Source organism: Acinonyx jubatus, chromosome X, assembly GCF_027475565.1.
Source record: "Acinonyx jubatus isolate Ajub_Pintada_27869175 chromosome X, VMU_Ajub_asm_v1.0, whole genome shotgun sequence".
Classification (NCBI taxonomy): Eukaryota; Metazoa; Chordata; class Mammalia; order Carnivora; family Felidae; genus Acinonyx; species Acinonyx jubatus.
In genome coordinates, this window is record NC_069389.1 from 15054865 (window position 1) to 15077482 (window position 22618).

At 44.1% G+C, this 22618-nt stretch overlaps 1 protein-coding gene across 2 annotated transcripts in view; it reads right to left on the minus strand.

The window, feature by feature from the left end:
• ADGRG2 (adhesion G protein-coupled receptor G2) overlaps positions 1-22618 on the minus strand; it is a 121496-nt gene that overhangs the window by 41549 nt on the left and 57329 nt on the right. For both annotated transcript variants that reach the window (XM_027054634.2, XM_027054635.2), the window contains exon 4: positions 2360-2395. In XM_027054634.2, the coding sequence (XP_026910435.1) occupies positions 2360-2395 (36 nt within the window). The remainder of the gene's footprint in view (positions 1-2359; positions 2396-22618) is intronic.

A 22618-nucleotide genomic window follows, 5' to 3' on the forward strand; every position in this document is an offset into this window, starting at 1 on the left:
CACTCGTACAGTATACACAGGAAAAGTAAACACAAACATTTTACAAGTGATACAAGCTCCGCAGTAGGCAGCCTGATATTCAGCCGGTGAGGACATTTGGGTGTGTCGAGGCGCTTGGCTGGCCTGTCTGTGTCAAGACTGCTCATGCGTTGGCTGAAACACACACACCCTGTCTGTCTTACATTATTGCTTCCATGTTTTGTCATTTACTACATTTTTTTTAATTACCAAGGATATTTCTTGAGAAATAAGACAGTTCCTGAGCAAACAGATTCAAAGCGTGGATATGGAATCCTTTGCTCTTGGGGCAAAACAAAACAATGGGCCAAAGCTGTTTTTCAATTAATGAGTATTAATTCTTCTGGAAGTTGATGAGTGGTAAGAAGAGGCCTGTGGGCACAAGCACCTGTCAGTTCCTGGATGTGCACAGGTTCTTACATTCCGGTGAGTGTCACTCTCCCGCAAGGCACCCAGAACCCAGGCTGTGACTGGAACCAGTGGGTGCCTCCAAAGCTCCATACCCATATTTCCATGCAAACAGGATTTTGCTAAGATATGACCATGATTAAGTCTGATGCCGGCTATTGAACTAGAAGTAAAATACAGTGGTTCATTTTACCCTAACAGCTTAACAGCAAGGGGGCAAATAGGTGCAGTGAAAACAGTTTGGGCTTTGGAGGCTCGCAGTCCTGGGTTTGAATCTTTGCCCCATTACTTAGTAGTTCATAATAATAGTTATTACTTATTGAGGGTTTACTCTGTCAGGTGCATAGGTCATCTCATTTCATCTTCACAACTACCCTATGAAGCTGGTACTGTTACAGTCCCCAATTTGTAGATGAAGAAACTGAGGCACAGAAAGGTGAAGAAACTTGCCCAAAGACACACAGCTAGCAATGGAGGCGAGAGGCTGGTGGCTGAGTTCAAACACAAGGAAGTAGTCTGGCTGCCCAGAATGTGGGAACATGAGCAAGTTTTATCCTCTCTGACCCTCAGTTTCCTCATTTAGAACCTGAATATAATAATTCCTATAGTGCAAGACTGGAAACTGAATGAGATGTCTGAAGACTCCCAAGCATGTATATATATGTGCACAAGAAGTAACAGCTATCATTATTAATTTTTACCTATTTTTAATTAATTTATTTATTTATCTTGAGAGAGCGCGCGCACATAAGCAGGGGAGGGGTACAGAGAGAGAGAAAGAGGGAGAGAATCTTTATTATTATTTTTAATGTTTATTTATTTTTGAGAGAGACAGAGACAGAGCGTGAGCAGGGGAGGGGCAGAGAGGAAGGGAGACACGGAAACCAAAGCAGGCTCCAGGCTCCGAACTGTCAGCACAGAGCCCGACACAGGATTCGAACCCACAATCCACAAGATCATGACCTGCGCCGAAGTCAGACACTTAACTGACTGAGCCACTCAGGCGCCCCATGGGAGAGAGAGAAGCTTAAGCAAAGCAGGCTCCATGCTCACCACTGAGCCCAATGTGGGGCTCAAACCCACGGACTGTGAGATCGTGACCTGAGCCGAAATCAAGAGTCAGACACTTGACTAATTCGCCCAGGGGGCCCTTAATTTTATTTAAATTAATGAACAATAGAGCTCATTTTGATACCACTAAGGATAAAATGTGAGTTGACTCACCCCTTACCATAAAAGATCGTTCTACAACATATGGTATACCAGAAAGAACACAGGAGTGGGAGGCAGAAAAGCCATGTGCTGCCTGTGCGTAATGGGGGCAGGAGGCTGTGTGACCTTAGGTAAGTTAGTGGGGCTTGACGATCTCGTCGACTAAGGGATGGGACTGGACCACTTTATCCCTGAGGTCCAGTTCCAGCTAGCAGTCTCGAATGTGGGTTCTATTCCTGGTTCCTGCCACGACGGTCTAGTTAAAAATTTCTCTTTATGTGCCTTCCCATTCTGAGGAGTGCTAAGCCCTCAGAAGCCCTTTGAAAAATATTTGTTCAGAAGCGAATGAGGAAGTATATTGAAGAGAACATCGCGCCCCTCAAATGTAGGGACATTCGGCAGGCTTATGGTCTTGATACTCGTCAGGAAACCCGTGAACTAGACCCGTGAACTAACAATAACGTTGAAGAACCTAACCAGCTACAGTAATGAAAACCCACAATCCATCCCGCAGATTTGTCCATAAATGTGGGGGCATCAATATGCCTGTCCTCTTGTCTATGTGTGCTATTGGCTTTTCAGGTGTAGGTTTAATGACAGAATGTAATTAACCTTCATGGAAAAAAGCAACTTTGCTGTATCTGACTACGTGCCATATTTCATGGAGAACTTTTGGCATATTGTCCTGAAATTCCCCAAAGTCAAGAAATAACGGTCTTACCAGATGGTGATAACAAACTGGAATTATCGGCATTCTCTGTTGAGGAAAAAGGTGATTTAAAGTTAGTCTAGTGTGTGCAAGAATTTGTAGATGAACATCTTTAATGGAAGTGAATGTAAACCGACTTGCAAATAGCTACCAAAAGAGGGCAGTATATTAATTTACTATTATTTTCAACAGCCTCATCAGTCCTTCTCTTCAGATCTCTACAGACACATCTCTGGCGAAGCAATTCTCTAATATAACTGTTGACGGTGCTCTCTATATTCTGTTATATAATGATTTAGTGCATCATAAGCTGACAATGATGACTAAGAACTTCAACTGTTGGCTAATATTCATTCGAACTTGTAAAAGGAAAGGTATCTATGTGCATAAACTAAACTTCCATTAACTGCTTCTTTCTTATGTCTTAATTTAATTTAATTTAATTTCAGTATTTTAGAGAGGGAGCACAAGTGGGGGAGAGGGGCATAGGGAGGGAGGGAGAGAGGGAGGGGGGAGAGAGGGAGGGGGGAGAGAGAGAAAGAGAAAGAGAAAAAGAGAAAGAAAGAGAGAGAGAGAGAGAGAGAGAGAGACAGAGAGAGAGAGAGTATCTTAGGCAGGTTCTACGCTCAGCGCAGAGCCCAATGAGGGGCTCAATCCCACGACCCTGGGATCATGACCTGAGCCGAAATCAAGAGTTGGAAGCTCAACCAACTGAGACACGCAGGTGCCCCCAACTGTGCTTCTTTTTGTACCTATTAGCACAGCCTTTATACCTTTTAAGTACTACTTATGAGTTAAACTGGATCAGATGCCTCTGAGTTTATAAGCTAAGAGACTGTGTTACTTATTTTGAGAAGATGCTCAGATTCCTTAAAAGAAAAGTAATTCTATTTTTCTCTCTGTGAAAAATATTACACACTTATTGGAGCAACTTCAGATAAATTACAGATAAAAAAGAAAATTAAAGCCACCTATCATTTCACCACCCAAACGTAATTGACATTAACATTTTGGCATATAGTCTTTGCTCTCTCTTTCTATATTCCTATGTATATCTACATATGTATATAGATATATGAATATATGTGTGTATATATGTCTTTATATGTATAAGAAAGATATCACATAAACTATTTGTAACCTGATTTTTCTCATGACATTGTATCCTGAACATTGTTCTATATCATTAAACAAGTCTCCACAATACCATACTGTATGGCATTTCATTGACTGGATATACCATTAATTTCTACATTTTGATGTGTATAATTTTTCATGATTACAAACAATGTCTCAATAAATACTTCTGGCTAAATTTTGGCATCCGAGGGGCACCTGGGTGGCTCAGTTGGTTAGGCGTCCAACTTCAGCTCAGGTCATGATCTCACAGTCCATGAGTTAGTTCGAGCCCTGCGTCGGGCTCTGTGCTGACAGCTTGGAGCCTGGAGCCTGCTTCGGATTCTGTCTCCCTCTCTCTCTGCCCCTCCCCTGCTCACGTTCTGTCTCTGTCTCAGAAATAAATAAAAACATTTATATATACACAAAATACATTTTGGCATACAAACTTGGCTATCTCCTTCAGAAATTCCATGATTTTGACTGCCAAAATGCCTTACAGAAAACAAACCAATTTATACAACCCTCTGCAGGACATGAGTATCACTTCCCCAGACTCTCACCCATGTGGGGTGTTATTTTTAAATTTGTAATTTTTTTTAATTACAAAGGAATGGTTCTTTCCATAGCGGTATCCTGAAATACAATTAAAAAAAAAAAAAGAATATGTATGTTTGGAAACTAAACTTGCACAGTGAAACATACCTGGTAGGCTCCAGGAGCCTATTTTCCTGAAGTGGTGGTAGGGTAGGAGTATTTTCTGGGATCATTAAAGCACAATTCTGCTTGAAAGCAAGACCGGATGAGTGCTCAAGTTCCCAATTACCCTGCAGCCACCAAGGCAAATGTACACAAAGTGGTTAGTGCCTTGATGCCCCAATTTAATTGGAATTGCTCCTCTTAGGCTCTGTCCTTCAGGGTAACCCTCAGGCTACATTAATATTCCACCAGTGAGAGAGTCTGTTAACAGGAGCTTAATTTTTAAAATACTCTTGGGAGCACTAAGGGCAAATCAGTCACTCACACCTTAGTATGGATTACTTCCAACTGGCTGAAATCTTCTGATCCTGTAGTAAAGACCTACCATAATGGGCCATGTTGACAAGGACTGGGAAGACTCAACATTCAATACGGGCTACTCCGAGAAGGACATTTATCAGTGTGGGCAGGTGAGGTGGAGTGGGCAGGGAGCGTGGCACAGGGAGGAAAAAGCATGAAGGTGCTGAGGAAGAGTTGGATGGCATGGAAACAGGGATGGAAAGTGATGTTTCAGGGCAACAGAGACTTAACCGCTTCCTCTCCAATTCTACCCAGGGGTTGACCATAGCCACCAATGATTCCAACCTTGTCCACTGCTAAATCCTCTGACGCAACAGCTAGGGCTGGCCTCTTCCATCTTGGAACCTAAGAGGCTCCCAGCAACGATCTACACTGATGAAGGGAGGAAATCTCGTTCACAAAACCAGAGATTTTTAAATTGTTATTGTCCACTTTTTTTCTCTTGGCATTTTCTTTCTTCTAGGGGCCCAAACGCTTAGTGACTAACATCGTACTCATTTTTTTTCTCCCATTATGAGCTTCCCACGTCACTCCTCCTGGTCCAAAATAGGGACGTCCCTGTAGGCCTTACATTTTCCTGACTATCAGCCCATTTCTCTCAGGCTCTCTCCTCACTCACTTCCCATCTGTTACAATCAAAGAGGTGGTCGGCATTTCCAATGAGTCAAATATTTGAGCCCCGTGCCATTCTTAGGAGACAAAACATTTCCATTGTTACAAGGATTCATAAACAAAGAAAGGAGAAACATTTAAATTTTTCAGATTTTCCTTCGGAAACATCCAAAGAGCAAATTTTAAAGCATTATTCACTTATTGAAGCTTCAATTTAAGTCAATAAATAAAATTATTGCGATATGCCTATAAATTTTACTCAATGTGACTCTCTAGTGATGTTTCAAAACCAAGTCCGTATACTCCAATTGTGATGAGCAGGACTTTGGCATGCATACGCTGCGAATGGAAGCCAAAGACAGGAACTGGGAACTCAAGAAACCGGCCTTCTGAATGGAGTCTCTTATCCCACGTCACCTCCCTGACCCTTTCTTTCAGTTACTACCACCACCTCTGCAATCCCACAGGGCCAAGTGTGGTCTGAGCACTGTCAATGCGAACACCTTACTGTCTTTGCCCCTCCAACTCCATATATCCAAAAACTCATCCCTCATCACCCCACATCATTTCCATATCCACTTAGTTCTTGAATTTGATAGTATTGCTGGTAACATCAGCCAAATAATTTAAGGTGGAAATCTCAGTGTATTAGCTTCCTGTTGCTGCTGTAACATATTACCATGAACTTAATGGTTTAAGACAACACAAATGTGTTAGGTTAGAGTTCTGTAGGTCAGAAGTCCAATATGGGTCTCATCAGACTAACATCACAGTGTCAACAGGCTATGTGCCTTTCTGGAGGCTCTAGGGGTGAATCTGTGTCCTGCTTATCTGGGTTACTACGGAATTCAGTTCCTTGCAGTCATAGGACCAACGTCCTCATTTTCTTGCTGGCTATCAACTAATTCTAGAAGCCACCCACATTTCTTGGTTCATGCCTCATTCCTCTATCCTCAAAGCTAGCACAGTGGGACGGGGTGGGGAGCTCCTTCACCTGGGGCATGCTTTTGACTCATTCTTCTGCCTCCCTCTTCCACTTTTAAGAACTCCCAGGATTAGACTGGGACCACCCAGGTAATCCACGATAATCTCCCCATCCCACAGTCCTTAACTTTAATCACAATGTGCAAAGTCCTTTTTGTTCTGTAAAGTAACATATTTACAGGTTCCAGGCATTAGGACAGGGACATCTTACAGGACCCATATTCTTCCTACCATACTCAGAAATCCAGGTTTTTTTTTAATTTATAGAAAATATAAATCGCAAGGAACCACCCTCTATGGAAAACAAAATCCCACAGGGGTTAAGAGAAGGGCCTGGAAACCCAGAGTTGGTTTCAACAATAGAACTGATTGTACAAATCAAATGCTCGCTCTCTGGCTATTGCACCTGACTCCTCCCTTCTCCAACCTCCATGTCCAGTGCGCCCTTCTCACCGTAACCTCCTGTGCGCCCTTCTCACCAGAACATGGGGCTATTGAGAGGAGTAAAGAAAGATGGCGTATGTGTGACAAACAGCCATGGCAAACAGTGGTTGGTGCTTCCTGTGAGCCAGATTAACACTTCATACATACTTTATTATTTAATCAGCCAACAACTCCAGGAAATATGTGAATTCATCAGCATCAATCCATTTCAGGGCTTGAGAAACAGTCTGGGTAAGGCCCCACCAGTAATTCACTGTACAGCTGACATTTGAACCTAGACAGACTGAATTCAGAGCCTACCCTCTGAGCCTCTATTCTATCCTGCTTCCAATGACAAACTGTAGACCATAAACTAGTATATAAATGTAGGCTATTATTATTAATATTCCCTAATTGCTCTCTTGTCCGTTCCTTCTTCCCACTGCTCCCTTCTAAGCCCAGGCCTTGATCCCTCATACTTGAGTGAAATATTAGAACCCCAGAATCTTCTAATTGGAAAGGGTCTCCACGGTCTTTGCATTCGACTTCCCGCCTATTGCAGTCAGCCATTGAACAAATGCCTACCACTGGCTCGAGATCCCAATTCAGCTCCCAGGCAAGTTCTCTCTCTCTCACACAGTGGGAATCGTGCTGAGGTTTTTGAAAGTTTGAATTACTTACCGACATTTAAAAATCAGGTGATTTCAAATGCAATTCCAAATTTTCACCTTGCCAAAATCGGGAGTTTTAGATGACCTCTTTAGGTCAGCTCTCTGGCCCTCTAAAGCATACTCTGGGGCTGCAAGAGCCAGTGGAGGTGGCTCTCTATTTTTATCTTAAAGTTTATTCCTTGACTACACCATTCACTCAGCACTGTCTATGCCATTCACTCGCCATGTGTTGGGCATATACTACCGGGCACTGTTATTTAACTTTTCTACTGTACGTCTTGTGTTCCCCACTAGATGCTAAGCTGCTTGATGCTTTATTATCCTCCGGGAATCCAGTCCAGCGTCCTGTATCTGGTAGATGTTCAAAAATATTTTTGGACTGACTGACGACATCATAAGGAGTCTCCATCAGTCAGGACCAGTCAGGAACCCATGACTGGTAGCTCAAGAGCAGGAACTTAACACAAATAGTGCAAGGAGTCAGGACCCTGGGATACAAAGCATGGCAGGGGAAGGTAGAGAACGGATCTGAGAGCAACGAGGCAGAGCCTATGAAGGAAAGCCTTGAGAGTACTTCTTGGATGGCTACTATTCAGAATCTGAAGTTTGGAATAGTAGTTGTAACCACCAGTCACAGCAGACAGATTGCTTAACAGACCTTACAAATATGTGCTAAAATGGCCATTCGAATACATATCACAAACAACGTAACAGATTCAATGGTCCTGACCCTTCACTGCCCACAGCAGTGACCTCAATAATCTACCCTTTACTGGCTTTTCTTCTCTTCCTAATGCCCTCTTCCCGTTCCCCCATTTCTGATTCCTGAAATCACTTCCCCAACAAATTACCTGCATACAAGTCAGGCGAGGTCGCAGCTGGCTGTTCCTGACATTTCCATTTTTCTGCCCACCCTCCGATGCCTGACACCGGGGGTGGGCGGGGCGGGTGTTGTAAGATGTAAAATGTGAGGTGGCTGGTGGTCTTAAATCTGTGACTGTGGCAACACTGATGAGTACTTACTTCCAACACATTCGCCCCAAGCTGAATGAGAAAGATAAAGACTTCATCTTCGAGGAGTGGATCTAACCCAGATACGACTAGCCCCCCTTGCATGAATATTTTAGACCCAGCTGAAACTTGGAATCTGGTGGCGGTCCTCTTCTGGACTGAATTACTATTCCATAGAGAGATGATTCAAAGCTAGGCGTCACGCCCAGGCACTCGTATATGGGAACCCCAAGCAAAACAATACTGTTTTGTTATTATATTGGCTCTTCAGAGCTTGGACAACAGATACTCTTCCAAGAACTGTATTTTCGGATTTTACTACACAACCAACGAAATGAATGAAAACAAGTCTCCTTTGGCACGGCCGAAAAGTGTTTACTTGAGCTGTGACCGTCTCACGTCACACTGCTCAGTAAATACTCTGACATAACGTTTTTATTAAACGATTAATGACATCATTAGAGAAAACTTCAGCTGCTAGCTAACGGAACTCCCCAAAGCGCAGACGACCACCAAATCTAGGTGGGCCTTGGCCTTTATCGAACACTTACTAGACTGGCAGTAGACCCTCGCTTCTTCATGGAATGTCCCCATGTTGTCGTGAAACAGATGACCTTCTAGCCATGTCCCATCTCCTCCTACTCTCCCCTCGCTCAGCCACGCAGGCCTCCCTGCTATCCTTCCAACACAGTGGCCATAGTTGCACTTTGCACTTCCGGACCTGCACCCACTGATTCCTCTGGGGAATCTCACACACACACACACACACACACACACACACACACACACACGTGGCACTTAGATTGTGTGTGTCCTAACATTTTGTGCCCTAGACCCTTCACTTGCCTCATCCTAGTTCCAGCCCTGTATCACTGATAAGACTTTTTTTTGCCTCCAAAAGAGAATTTTCACTCCCGTGGGGGCAATATTAGCCCCTGGAAAGAATGCATGCTCTCAGGTTATTACTCCTGGAAGAGATACAGCGTAAGGAGAGCAACATTTGCTTGGGTGCCCCTCTCCTCCCTGATTCCCAGTCCTGTCTGGGGTAATTCTACTGTTAGTTGACAAATTCTTTCATGCCAAAGCACCTGTAATTTATGGGTCAGGGAGAGTTTCTTGTAGTTTTAGGTGCAGAAGCACCTGGAAACGTAGGGGTAGGGGCACTAGTAGTTAGGGTTCAGAAGGTTTCCTAGTATCTTTTATTTTTTTTAATTTATTTATTTATTTTGAGTGGGGGGAGGCATGAGTGACAGAGGGGCAGAGAAAGAGGGAGAGAGAGAATCCCAAGCAGGCTCTGTGCTGTCAGCTCAGAGCCTGACATGGGGCTCAGACCCACCAACTATGAGATCGTGACCTGAAGAGTCGGACCCTTAACCAACTGAGCCACCCAGGCACCTCTCAGACCGCACCACTCTGCCAGCTCACGGTCAAGCAGTGAACCCCTTGGCATCTTAGTTTAGGTTCTCCGGGGGTGCAGAGCCCAGGATAAGGACTTGGATGCAAAATGGGCTCTCCACTCTCCCCAGCCCCTGGCACAAAACAATATATACTGTTTTATACAGCTAGAAAATAAATGAAGAAGGTGATGAGAAGCGAGATGGCCAGAGAGGTGGGTACTGCGGTAGACCGGCCAAGACACGATGAGGGCTTGAACCTGTGCTTGGGAAGCTGGCACGAAAAGAGGTTCTACAGACACTTCTAAGGTAAGGTGAGAGGATGGGGGTGTCACTGAGACGTCGGGGTGCGGGGGAAATCGGAGTCGGCCCCAACAGCCAATGTGACATTGCCCTGAATCCGTCCAGTGTGATAAGTAGGCTAACAACCCCGACCGCGAAACCCAGACAGCCGAGGTTCAAACGCGCCACTTGTTAATTCCGCACACCTTTTGTAATCTGCCACCACATAACTTTGGGCAACTTACTTGCCCCATCCGCACTTCAGCTTCCCATCTGGAAAACAGGGATGAAGATAATCACAATAGGATGCACTTCACAGGTGCTACTGTTAACAGTATTGAGGAGACCGCACAGGAAATTCTACTCGTGTACATAATTAATACGATCGTGCTCCATTCTTCGTTTTCTCAGGGACCCTTACTAAAAATGATTCCTCCCTTCTACTCAGCAAGATTTCCACTTCACTTTCTTTTTTCTTTCTATTATTTGCTTCTGATTTTCAGACACCTTTGGGGTCACTTTGGAAACGTAAAGAAAGAGGCAGAAGTCAAAGGGTTTCAGGAGATCCGGTGACTGTAACTTATATTTAAGTTCTTGCACAAAGTCGAGACCTGGCAAAATTTCAGGGGACAAGTGAAAGGCACATGGAATCATGATGTTCTGAGGTTGCCCTCTAGTGGGATGTGTAGTCTCCCTAGGGGTCACTGGCTGGCTTCTAAACATTAACATTAGTTTCTTTTCTAACTATAATAATAATGTGGGCTTGAGTGGAGAAAATTCTAAACCACAGAAAAGTATAAAGAAAAAATTTTTCTACATAGTCATCATAATGCTTTTACTCAAAGATGATGTCAGCCAGCTGTACGGATCTTCAGACTATCTTTGGGCCAGTTGCGGAACAGAAACACTTAAATAGAGCCTTGGGGATGTTAGCATCGTGTTTTATTGAAAAGTATTAAGAGACACAAAATTGAGCTCGTTAGCGTTCTACTATGCACGGTGTCCTGGTAACATAGCTAAGCTGCATTTCCCAGAATTCCCTTTTCTATACGTTTGTGGGTTTCGTGGGACACGAGAGAGTGTCCCGGGGGAGATGTGGGCAGACGTGGAGCAGCAGCTGCCTCATGTCTTTGCTGTGAGGCGGCTGCCAGCCCACACTGCCCTGCGCACCCGCCCGCCCCGGACCCGCTCCAGCTTCTCTGACTCCTGGGCGAGGTGTATATTTTATTTTTACTTTTTAAAAATTTTTTTTAATATTTTATTTATTTTTGAGAGCAAGAGACAGAGTGTGAGTGTGGGAGGGGTGGAGAGAGAGGGAGACACAGAATCGGAAGCAGGCTCCAGGCTCCGCGCTGTCAGCACTGAGCCTGGCGCGGGGCTCGAACTCACGGACTGTGAGATCATGACCTGAGCTGAAGTCTGATGCTTAACCGACAAGCCACCCAGGGGCCCCGCGAGGTGTGTATTTAATCTCGTGCTAAGGTGGGCACCTGGGGGACTCAGTCGGTTGCGTGTCCACCTCTTGATTTTGGTGCTGACAGCACAGAGCCTGCTTGGGATTCTCTCTCTCCCTCTCTCTCTCTCTCTGCCCCTCTCCCACTCACGTTCTCTCCCCCACCACCTTCTCTCAAAATACACAAACATTAATTTTGTGCTAAGGGGCCAGCTTCTGCGGGAAAATCGTAGCACCAGCCACAGGTAACAAGAACTGACATGGGTTTCAGTCTGTTGTGGGTTCCAACTTGTCCCTGTTGTCACCCATCTTACTGCCCTCCCTACAGCCTTCCCGACTGCCTTCCCATCATAGATGTCAAGTTCTGGTATCAGATGTGAAGACAACAGCTTTACAGAGGCTGCTTAGCTGGCTCCCACAGCCGTATAACGTCAAACCCCTGTGACAAATTCGTGTGTGCGTCCCTAGTGATTCTCCTTCTGTGACTGAACCCTAACTTATACAGTATGAAATAGAAAAATTCTGAAGCAATTAGAACAATTCTCTATAGCTGCCCTGTTCACTACAGCAGCCACTAGCCACGTGTGGCTATTTAAAGTTCAATTAATTCAAGTTAATTAAAATTAAAATCCAGTTCCCCGGTCACGTTTCAAGGGCTCAGTAGCCACATGTGGTTGGTGGCTGCTGTACTGGACAGCACAGATACAGAATGCTCCCGTTATCAAAAGAAAATCTCTATTACTATGCTGGTCTCTAGTGATAATGGCTAGTGTTGACTGAGTCCTTACAATGTGTCAGACGCATTACAGGCATCTCCGGATGCATTAACTCATGTAATCTGCATATAATTCTATGAGAAAGGTACTGCTATTTTACAGATAAGGAGACTAAACCACAGAGATTAAACGCCCTGTAACAGTCAGAGGAAATAAACGGTAGAGGTAAGATTTGACCCCAGAAAGTTCGAAGCCTGTAGTCTTAACCTTAAGCCAAACCGCGAAGGTCCCGGCGGCCTGGGTTGGCCCAAAGGGAGTGAGGGGGTGGCTCTGGCGGACCTCCTGCCCTCAAAGGACTCTCTCCTGATTGGATGATGAGCGTCTCGGTAGTGACCATAATAGACTCCCCCCAGCTTGGACCGTATGAACGCGGGCTCTTACGTGATCTCAAGAAAGAAAAGATGCCTGTCCCACCCCACCCTGCCTTCCAATGGCAGAATGAGATGTACCATTGGGGAGAAGGGTCACAGATGTATTAGTCAAGATAAGGCAAATCGCCGCGATAATTAAAAACTAAAATCTCAGGGGCTTACAAAAGTAGCAGCTTACTTTCTATGTGTAAAGTCCAATCAGCAGCCTATGGGCCACACCTGGGGGGCTCAGTCGTTTGAGCGTCGACTTCGGCTCAGGCCATGATCTCACAGTTTGTGAGTTCGAGCCCCGCGTCGGGCTCTGTGCTGACAGCTCAGAGCCTGGAGCCTGCTTCCGATTCTGTGTCTCCCTCTCTCTCTGCCCCTCCCCTGCTCATGCTCTGTCTGTCTGTCTCTCTCAAAAATAAATAAACGGTAAAAAAAAAATTTAAAGTCCAGTCAGCAGTCTAGAGTGGAGTGTAGGGTGGAACAGAGAGAGGCCATCTGCTCTGTGCAGTCACTGAGGGGCCCGGGCGGAGAGAGGCATTGCCATGTTCAACACGAAGATTCCAAGTGTGCTCCGGAGAGCAACATCCAGCAGGCACACAGGGAAAGAGAGTGAGGGGAATCGGGTTTTTAATGGCCAAGCCGCAAAGTGGAAACATCATTTCTACCCACATACATTAGCCAGAACTCAGTCACCCAGCCACTTCTACTTGCAAGGGAGGCTGGGAAATACAGTCTGGCTGTGTGCCGAGGAAGAAAAAAATTAAAGTTTGGTGAACTGCCAGCCAGTCTCTGCCACATCAGATTTACTTTGAGTGTCATAGAATACTTAATATCCATTAAACTAATGATGGGACAAAATTAATACTAAAATTACTCTCCCCAACCACCATTTTCTCTCTTGTTCTTTGTCATGATATTGACGAGGTCAAAAGTCAAGAAATCAATATGAGTTTGAGAGCTGATGCATGGGGGCACTTGTACCCTAATGTTTATAGCAGCACCTTCAACAATAGCCAAATTATGGAAAGAGCCTAAATGTCCATCAACTAATGAATGGAAAAAGAAGATGGGGGTTATATATACAATGGAATACTACCTGGCAATGAGAAAGAATGAAATCTGGCTATTTGTAGCAACGTGGATGGAACCGGAGACTGTTATGCTAAGTGAAATAAGTCAGACAAAGAAAGACAGATACCGTATGTTTTCAGTCATATGTGGGTCTTGAGAAACTCAACAGAAGACCAGGGGGGAGGGGAAGTGGGGGGAAGAAGTTACAGAGAGGGAAGGAGAAGACCAGGGGGGAGGGGAAGTGGGGGGAAGACAGAGAGGGAAGGAGGCAAACCCTAAGAGACTCTTAAATACTGAGAATAAACTGAGGGTTGATGGTGGGGGGGGTGGAGAGGGGAAAGTGGGTGATGGGCATGGAGGAGGGCACCTGTTGGGACGAGCCCTGGGTGTTGTACAGAAACCAATGTGACAATAAATTTCATGTAAAAAATATGAATTGGAGGAGGTAGAGGAGTCCCTGCCACTTTGAGGCTCAATATGAACTCCCCTTCTTTGTGACTCACCTCCCTCGCTTTGCTCCCAGCAAACATCCATATCATGATTTTCTCATGACCCTCAAGAGTAGAACTCCCATGTGACAAACCATTTCTCTAAGTAGATGCATACCAGTAAAGCCACTAACAAAAGCTGGATGTGTACTGCCGATGCATACTACTTGGCTGGAAAAGTTGTATATTTGGGACACCTGGTTGGCTTAGTTGGCAGAGCATGACCTCTTGTTCTCATAGGCATGAGTTTGAGCCCCACATTGGATGGAGACATCCTTAAGAAAATAAAAATTAAAAAAAAAATTTTTAAAGAAAAGTATTCGTGAGTTGCCTCTATTTTGAGGCCGTGTAAAAGGCTTTGCTGTAGCGCTTCTGGATAGAAAATCCTTAGCAGGCCTTTTGGCCTTTGTACGTTAGTGGCTCGTGTTCTAATGTCTTCGCCTTATATTGTCTTTGGCTTGTTGTGAGCTCTGAAAGACTGATCTGGGATTCCTCACTTTTAATAACGTGTAAATCTTGATCTGGTAATTTCCTCCATCTGAATGAAGAGCCATGTCCATTCATTTGTAATAAATGAATGAGCATACCTCCTTAACCAAGCTTTAAATGTGATTGAGAGACTGGGCTCTTGGGGCACCTGGGGGGCTCAGGCAGTTAAGCGTCTGACTTGTTTTCGACTCAGGTCAGTTCGTGAGACTGAGCCCTGTATCGGGCTCTCCGCTGACTGTGGAGCCTGCTTGGGATTCTCTCTCTCCCTTTCTCTCTCTCTGCCCTTTCCCTGGCTCATGCTCTTGCTCTCTGTCAAAATATTTAAATAAACTTTAAAAAAAAAAAAAAAGACCAGGCTCTTGAGTAAGACTTACTTGGTTTCAAATCCTGGCTCTGCCTTGAGTAAATTTCTAACATTTCCCTGCTTGTATTTGTGCACCTGTAAAACAGGGGTGATTATATTGCATAAAATTATATTACATTTATATTTTATCACAGTTCTAGCAATAAATCATAATTATTAACTCAGACTCTGTGCTCTTGAATAAAGTTTACTTTTATATAATAATGGTGTTTTTTTCCTTTTAAGATTTTATTTTTAAGTAATCTCTACACCGAATGTGGGGCTCAAACTCACAGCCCCAAGATCAAGAGTCACATGCTCTTCTGACTGAGCCAGCCAGGCGCTCCCTGATTTTTTTCTTAAGGCAAGCGACATATCAATAACTCATAGAGAGGCACTTAAAAAATTATGAAGATGGTTTCTTTCCAAAATTTGCAGGTATGTTACTTCCATCTAACTATAAAACATTCTTATGTATTCACTAACGCTTGATTAGTGGGACTATCCATTACAACACTGTCTAATTCAAGTTTCCATAGCTTAGGGCCATAGGAATTCATCTCCTAGAAAGACCCATGGGGTTCCATCTGTGCATTACACATCAGGAAACGGAAGGTCATAGAAATTCATTTCAGAGGTAAAGGAGACTTGAAGACGACCTAGTACAATTTTATAGATCTAGAAAACTGGCAGCATAGTCACTTAGATTATAGATCATTATTTCAAAAATTGCTTATTTACCCACAGTAAGCTGCATGAGAAAATTAGAGTGTGATTTGTAAAAATTATAGCTGTACTGGTTTTCTACTGCTGATCACAAAAACTGGATCCAGTTATGTACGTCTTTGCTCAACACAAAAATGAAAAAAAAAATTCTTAAATAAATCATTTGAAAGATGCTATCTTTTCGGGCTTGGAGTTCAGGGGACGAAAAGAAGTACAAAATAGGTCCTAGGTAGGGAAAAGACTACACACCAAACTAGCCCACCCTCCTCACACTATAAGTGAAGAAACAAGCCCAGAAACATGAAGGAATCTGCCCAGTTTATTCATTTGGTAAAATGTTTAAAGGCCTACTGCATACGCCAGGGACTGGGTTGTAGCAGGAAATGACACAAAGCCCCTGACCTCAGATAGAGTTTGCGTTGTAGTCACATCATGCAACTCACTTAAAAGTATTAAAATTCTATTTTGAAAAGATCCTGTAACTGGACATTTTTTACGAATTCAAACTCATCCCCTCCTGCCCGTCCACTAAAACCCGGAACGTTAGACCTTACCATGAATCCAAATCAGTGTAATAACATATCATATATTAGGAGCAAGACAAAAAAAAAAAACGACTATACGGTTGAAATACACCACCGCATACTAAGAACTCTGTGTTCGGTTCTTATTCATTCAATTAATGAGATAATTAGAAGTAATTCTAATTTATTCGCCAAAGTGAGACTACTGCCCATTTCACATTTTTCATTTCTCTCTTCTTTAACAAAATCCTATATACTGTAATGAACACTACAGCAACAGGAGTAGCTTTTACTTCAAGCTACGTGCATTCCTAAAAGAAACTAACACAATTGCCACAGACGTCATTACAAAAGCATCCTCGATTTATACTGATGTTTTTTTTACAGCAGCACTGCGATCTTATGAACACAAGACTTCTTGCCAAGATCAATGTGTTTCTTATTATTTCCTTGAAGTAAAGAGACACCCGCCTCAAGGTACCTTTCAACAGCGTATTCCCTTGGAATATCAACTTACTCCCTGATAGATTAAATCAGTGGAGCTACTGCTTTTATCCTTCAGATCTCCCTCAATCTTTATCTGGTCCCTTGGGAGTACAAATCCATTTCAGGATGAATGAACATGGCTAAGTTTCAGTCAAAGTTGTGTAAAAACCATCTCCGACTGCTTCAGGGACTAAACACAAAGGAAACGGTTAAGAACACAGGTTCTAGAATCCCAGCACCTCCACTTTCCAGCTGTGTGAACTTGGAAGTGACTCAAACTGTCCAAGCCTCAGCTCTCTCATCTAGGAAATAAGGGATTAACACTTGATTGTTGCTATTGTCCGGTTCCACTAAAGTAACACATGAAGCATTTACAAGGACATCATGCATAGCACATTTGACCCTTGAATAACACGGGTTTGACTGCGCGGGTCCACTTACACGCAGATTTTTTCAATAAATACAGGCCAGTACTGCAAATGTATTTTTTCTTCCTTACGATTTTCTTAACAACATTTTCCTCTCTCTAGCTTACTTTATCATAAAAATACAGTACACCCAGTGTACCTGGGTGGCTCAGTCAGTTAAGCATGCGACTTCAGCTCAGGTCATGAGCTCGCGGTTTGTGAGTTCGAGCCCCACGTCGGGCTCTGTGCTGACAGTTCAGAGCCTGGAGCCTGCTTTGGATTCCGTGTCTCCCTCTCTCTCTGCCCCTTCCCCACTCATGCTGTCTGTCTGTCTCTCTCTCTCCCCAAAATAAATAAACATTAAAAAATTTTTTTTAAATATAGTGTATAATGCGTATAACATACAAAATATGCATTAATCAACTATGTATGTTATCGGTAAGGCTTCTGGTCAACAGTAGGCTATTAGTTGTTAAGTTTCTGGGGAGTCAAAGTTATGTGCACATTTTTGACTGTACGGGGATCGGCACCCCTAACCCCCGTTGTTTTTTTTTCAAGAATCAACTGTAAACCTTTGAAATGTTAACTCTTCTATGTGTAAGAATGCTTTCGGGGGCAAGTCATAGAATACCCAATTAAAAGTACCATAAACATTAAAGACATTCATTTAGCCACTTAAGAAATCCTAAAGCAGACAGTTCTAAGAGGGTTCATCCTGCAGCTCAGGAAGACCCAGGCCCTTTCCATGCTTCTGTTCTTTCACCTTCAGAACACTGTTCGCTCAACATCTTTTTTTTTTTTTAATTTTTTTTTAACGTTTATTTATTTTTGAGACAGAGAGAGACAGAGCATGAACGGGGGAGGGGCAGAGAGAGAGGGAGACACAGAATCGGAAGCAGGCTCCAGGCTCTGAGCCATCAGCCCAGAGCCCGACGCGGGGCTCGAACTCACGGACCGCGAGATCGTGACCTGAGCTGAAGTCAGACGCTTAACCGACTGAGCCACCCAGGCGCCCCTCGCTCAATATCTTCAAACTCTCAGGGTATCTCCATTTTCCACTGGCACTCACTACCTCCTCTCAATGTATTTAAGATGGCAACCAGTGTTCCAGGCATCAAATCCAGACCCAGAAACATCCAGATACAGCACTATCTGACAGAACTTCCTGCAGTGATGGAAATATTATGCATTTGCACTGTCCAGTACAGCAACCACTAGCCCCATGGGACTCCTGAGCACTTAAATTGTAGCTAGTGTGACTGAGGAACTGAATTTTTAATTTCATTTAGTTTTAATTAATTTAAATTTAATAGTCACATGTGCCTAATGGCTATCATATTGGACAGCGCAGCTCCAGAAGAAGAAAAACTATTTCTCCTTGAGTCTCATTTTAAGAGTGGGGAAATTCTGGGGGTGCCTGGGTGGCTCCATAGGTTAACCTTGTGACCTCAGCTCAGGTCATGATCTCACGGCTCGTGAGTCCAAGCCCCAAGTCGGGCTCTGTGCTGACAGCTCAGAGCCTGGAGCCTGCTTCAGATTCTGTGTCTCCCTCTCTGCCTATGCCCCTCCCCAACTTAGGCTCTCCCTCTCTGTCTCAAAAATAAATAAACATTAAAAAAATAATTTCAAAAAAGAGTGGGGAAATTTTTCCTCAAAGTCCCCCAGCAGATTTTCCCATGTGTCTTATTGGTCAAAAGGAAGCCACATGCCCACTCCTAAAATCAAACACTGGCAAGGAACAGCATTTCCACGGTTGGCTTAGAATAATTGGGATTTGCTCCTGAGTCATGTGGAAAGGAGCAAGCACCCTGTGAAGCCAGGGCTTGGCCAGCAAGTAAAGAGCAAGGTATGGTTGGCATATAAATTTGATCAGTAGTATATGCTGTACCGCTTCTGCTCTGTCCAAATCAGGGATCTGTAAACTACGGCCCATGGGCCAAATCCCACGTTTGTAACAAAAGTTTCATTGGTGCAAAGCCACGCCTATTTGCATATTGCCTATGGCTGCTTTGCCTACACCAACAGAGTCGACTAGGTGCCACAGAGACTGTGGATGACGCATGAGTCCAAAAATATTTATTAGCTGGCTCTTCACAGAAAAGGTTTGCCAACCCCTGGTCTAAACGGACATTCCTTATGATTAAAATCACCATTGTTAAGGATGTTGGCTACAACGTACTCCTATTGCCAAAAGCAAGTACTTTGTGCAGGCTGATGTGGAGGACAGAGTTCTGGAGAGCTGCTTTCAAGGACCCTGATACTACTTCTTGCTGAGTAACTTTCAAAGTTACTGCATTGCTTTAAGCTTCAATCTTCTCATCAGCAAAGTAGGGATAATAGAATTTTCTTTGCCTACCTCAGCAGGGACATGGTGAGATGACGTATGCCAAGGTGCCTTGTAAACCATGAAGACCTACAGAAATATCCAGTTGGGTTGTTGCTGCCGCTGGGTTTTTTTTTTTTTAATAAAGTTTATTTATTTATTTTGAGAGAGAGAACACAAGCAGAGGAGGGGCAGAGAGAGAGGGAGAGAGAGAATCCGAAGCAGGCTCCGCACTGTCAGCACAGAGCCCGGTGCGGAGCACGAACCCGCGAACCGTGAGATCATGACCTGAGCTGAAACCAAGAGTCGGACAATCAACTGACTGAGCCACCCAGGTGCCACATCTGCTGCTGTTTTTAAAGTCCGGGACTATGAGCTGTTGCTACTGGATCCTACCAAGGAACACTGGGACTTTTCCATGACGAGCAAGGCAAGGATAGCACTGGCAACTGGCTGATTTGCCAGTCAGCAAAAGCCACTTTGGGAGCTTTTATCAATTTAGAAATCAAGAGATTGATTGGCTTCGCTGTAACTTTAAGACCCTTTGAAATCACCTTACGTAAAAACATGTTTAAAAACTATTTTTTTTTAAATTTTTTTTTTAACGTTTATTTATTTTTGAGACAGAGAGAGACAGAGCATGAACGGGGGAGAGTCAGAGAGAGAGGGAGACACAGAATCTGAAACAGGCTCCAGGCTCTGAGCCGTCAGCACAGAGCCTGACGCGGGGCTCGAACTCACAAACCGTGAGATCATGACCTGAGCCGAAGTCGGACGCTCAACTGACTGAGCCACCCAGGCGCCCCTAAAAACTATTTTAAATTGTTTCCAACTTCACATTAAGAATTTTGAATTGGAGAGCAGCTTTGAAATGAGATGGCAGACATAAGTGGTTCTCGGTTCAAAGCAGACCCCGAAGATCCCTAGTAAACCCAGGACAGTGAATTAGGAATCTGAAGACTGTCCCTACTGGACAATTGAACGCACAGAATCTCAGAGTTTGAAGGAATCTTAACAGGCAATCAGCTGAGACCCTTCATCATAGAGAGGCGAGGACACCATTCTTCAAGAGTAATTCTAGCCAATGAGCAGCCACTCCATTGCGGCCTATGCAAAACTTTAGAAGAGTAACCTATGTCGTATCAGAACTCACTGGCTTCAGACGAGGGCGATGCTGGTGATGTAAGCTGAGGGGAGAGGCTCACGTTCTAGAGTATCTCTAGGCCTGTGACTAGAGTCACAAATCAAAACCAGTCAAACAACAAGAGTTTATTGAGCACTTAGTCTGTGCTAGACTATGAAGGATACAGAGAGGAAAAAGTCGCCACCCTTACCCACAAGGACCTGACTAGATATTTCTTCATACCTGAAAAGAGAAAACCAGAAGGAAAAGCAGAATTTGGGATATGATGATCACCTTCAACAATGCCTAGCAAAGTGTCCTCACACGTCTGAAGTGTTTAATATGTATTCATTTTAAGCTTAGTTTAAAATTTATAAACAGAAGTTAGATGTACAAACAATAGCAACAATAAACAAATGGATACAAAAATACCCAAGCTTCCTTTAATGTCTAAGAAGGTTCCATCTTATTTTTGAGCCTCTATTCCAGAGGTTCAGGAAAAGCATTCTTAAACCTGATGATTTAAGGTCGCTCTCTCTTTTGCTCTAAAATGATCTCCAGTTAAGTCAATGTCTTTTGGAAAAATGCACAATCTTTGTATTCCCGCCTCTTCCTTCCGGTAGTCAAGTTGGCTTCCAGGTTGGGAATGGGGCGCTAGTGTCCTTCTGGCAACAGGGACCAAGAGCCTGGATCTGTGAGCCCACCCCATGTTGAGCACTGGGTTCTCGACGACCTCTCCGAAGATCTCCCTCACCCTGTGGGGTTCCTGGGTATCCAGTTGGCATTCACTGCTGAAGGCTGTGTCACGGGCCCGCATGGTCAATTCTCTCAGTAGCCCACCCTGGCCTGCAGGTCCGTCTCTTGCTGACCAGGTCCCCTCAGGTCCCACCAGTGAGTGTCTGTCACATCCTGCACCTGGCTGCCAGTCTAAATTGTCTACACCATCACTTTTGTAGCCCTGTCCCTGCACCTGGCTCACAACACAGCTACCCACAAGGAAAGTGAGGGCCAATCAGAATCTCTACCCTGCCCCACAAGAGACAAAAAAGACTTGAAAAAGACATCATCTCTAGCCTTCTTTCTGCCCAAATGCACTATGCCACCATCTTTCATCTCTACCATGCTCCCCGTGTTGACGTATAGGCTGCTATGAGGAGTTCCGACCAGGGCTTCCAAGTGGAAAATCAGACACAAAACGTCCTCTGCTTTCAGTTTCCTCCTCAATCTATCCAGAGCCTCTACCATTCCCTGTCGCCACTTCTACCTGCCAGGGAAAAGAGTGAGGGTCTACCAGAAGCGGCCTCATGCCTGTGTCGGGGTAGTGGGAACTCGGAGGGCTGGAAGACTGGCTGAGCATCAGATCAACGCCATGGTATTTGAAACCTCATTTGCACAGATGGGGAATTGAGAGGGAAGGAGTGCAGCACCCGGTTTGATACTAGAGGACAAAGTCAAACAAGACAGGTTCCCTGCCTTTCAAGAGCATTACAGTCTATGCTCCTACAGCTTTAACGTGCACTGCACAAGGAAGAACAAAGACTTGGATGGACAAAGCATGAGAAGGTAAGAGGAAATAAGACAGTGAGGCCTTGGAAGAGGGGAATTAGAGAGGAATCTACCACTGGAAATGCCTGCAGCACAGAAAGATCTAGGCCCAGACCAGAGAGAGAAAGTTGGGGATTATAGCTCATGAGCTCACTAAACTGGCTCAAATGTGTAATTGTTTCCAAATGGGGAAGACAACCCTGCAAGAATGAGATTATAACCATCTTCCATTATTATGTCATTTCACCCTCTGGAAAATAGTTGTACCTAAAAGAAGACCTCCTTCAAAGACAAAAAAAAAAAAAAAAAAAAAAAAAAAAAAAAAAAGAGAGAGAGAGAGAGAGAAAGAAAAAAGAAAAAGGCATGGCATAGCCCAGGAAAGCTAGAGGCTAGAAAGTATAGTTACCTACCAAAGCTCATCTGGGATTCTGGTAGACCAAGAATGATTCCCTCACACGTTACCAAATTATACAACTGAAAGCGCTAAGGTCTAAGGATTCTCTCTGTTGGCCAGTGGCCTAATAAAAGACTGTCAGACCGACCTCTCCTACTGTTAATTAAGAGCTACTGAGTCACTCTCAGGCTTCCAGGGCGAAGCTACTGTGT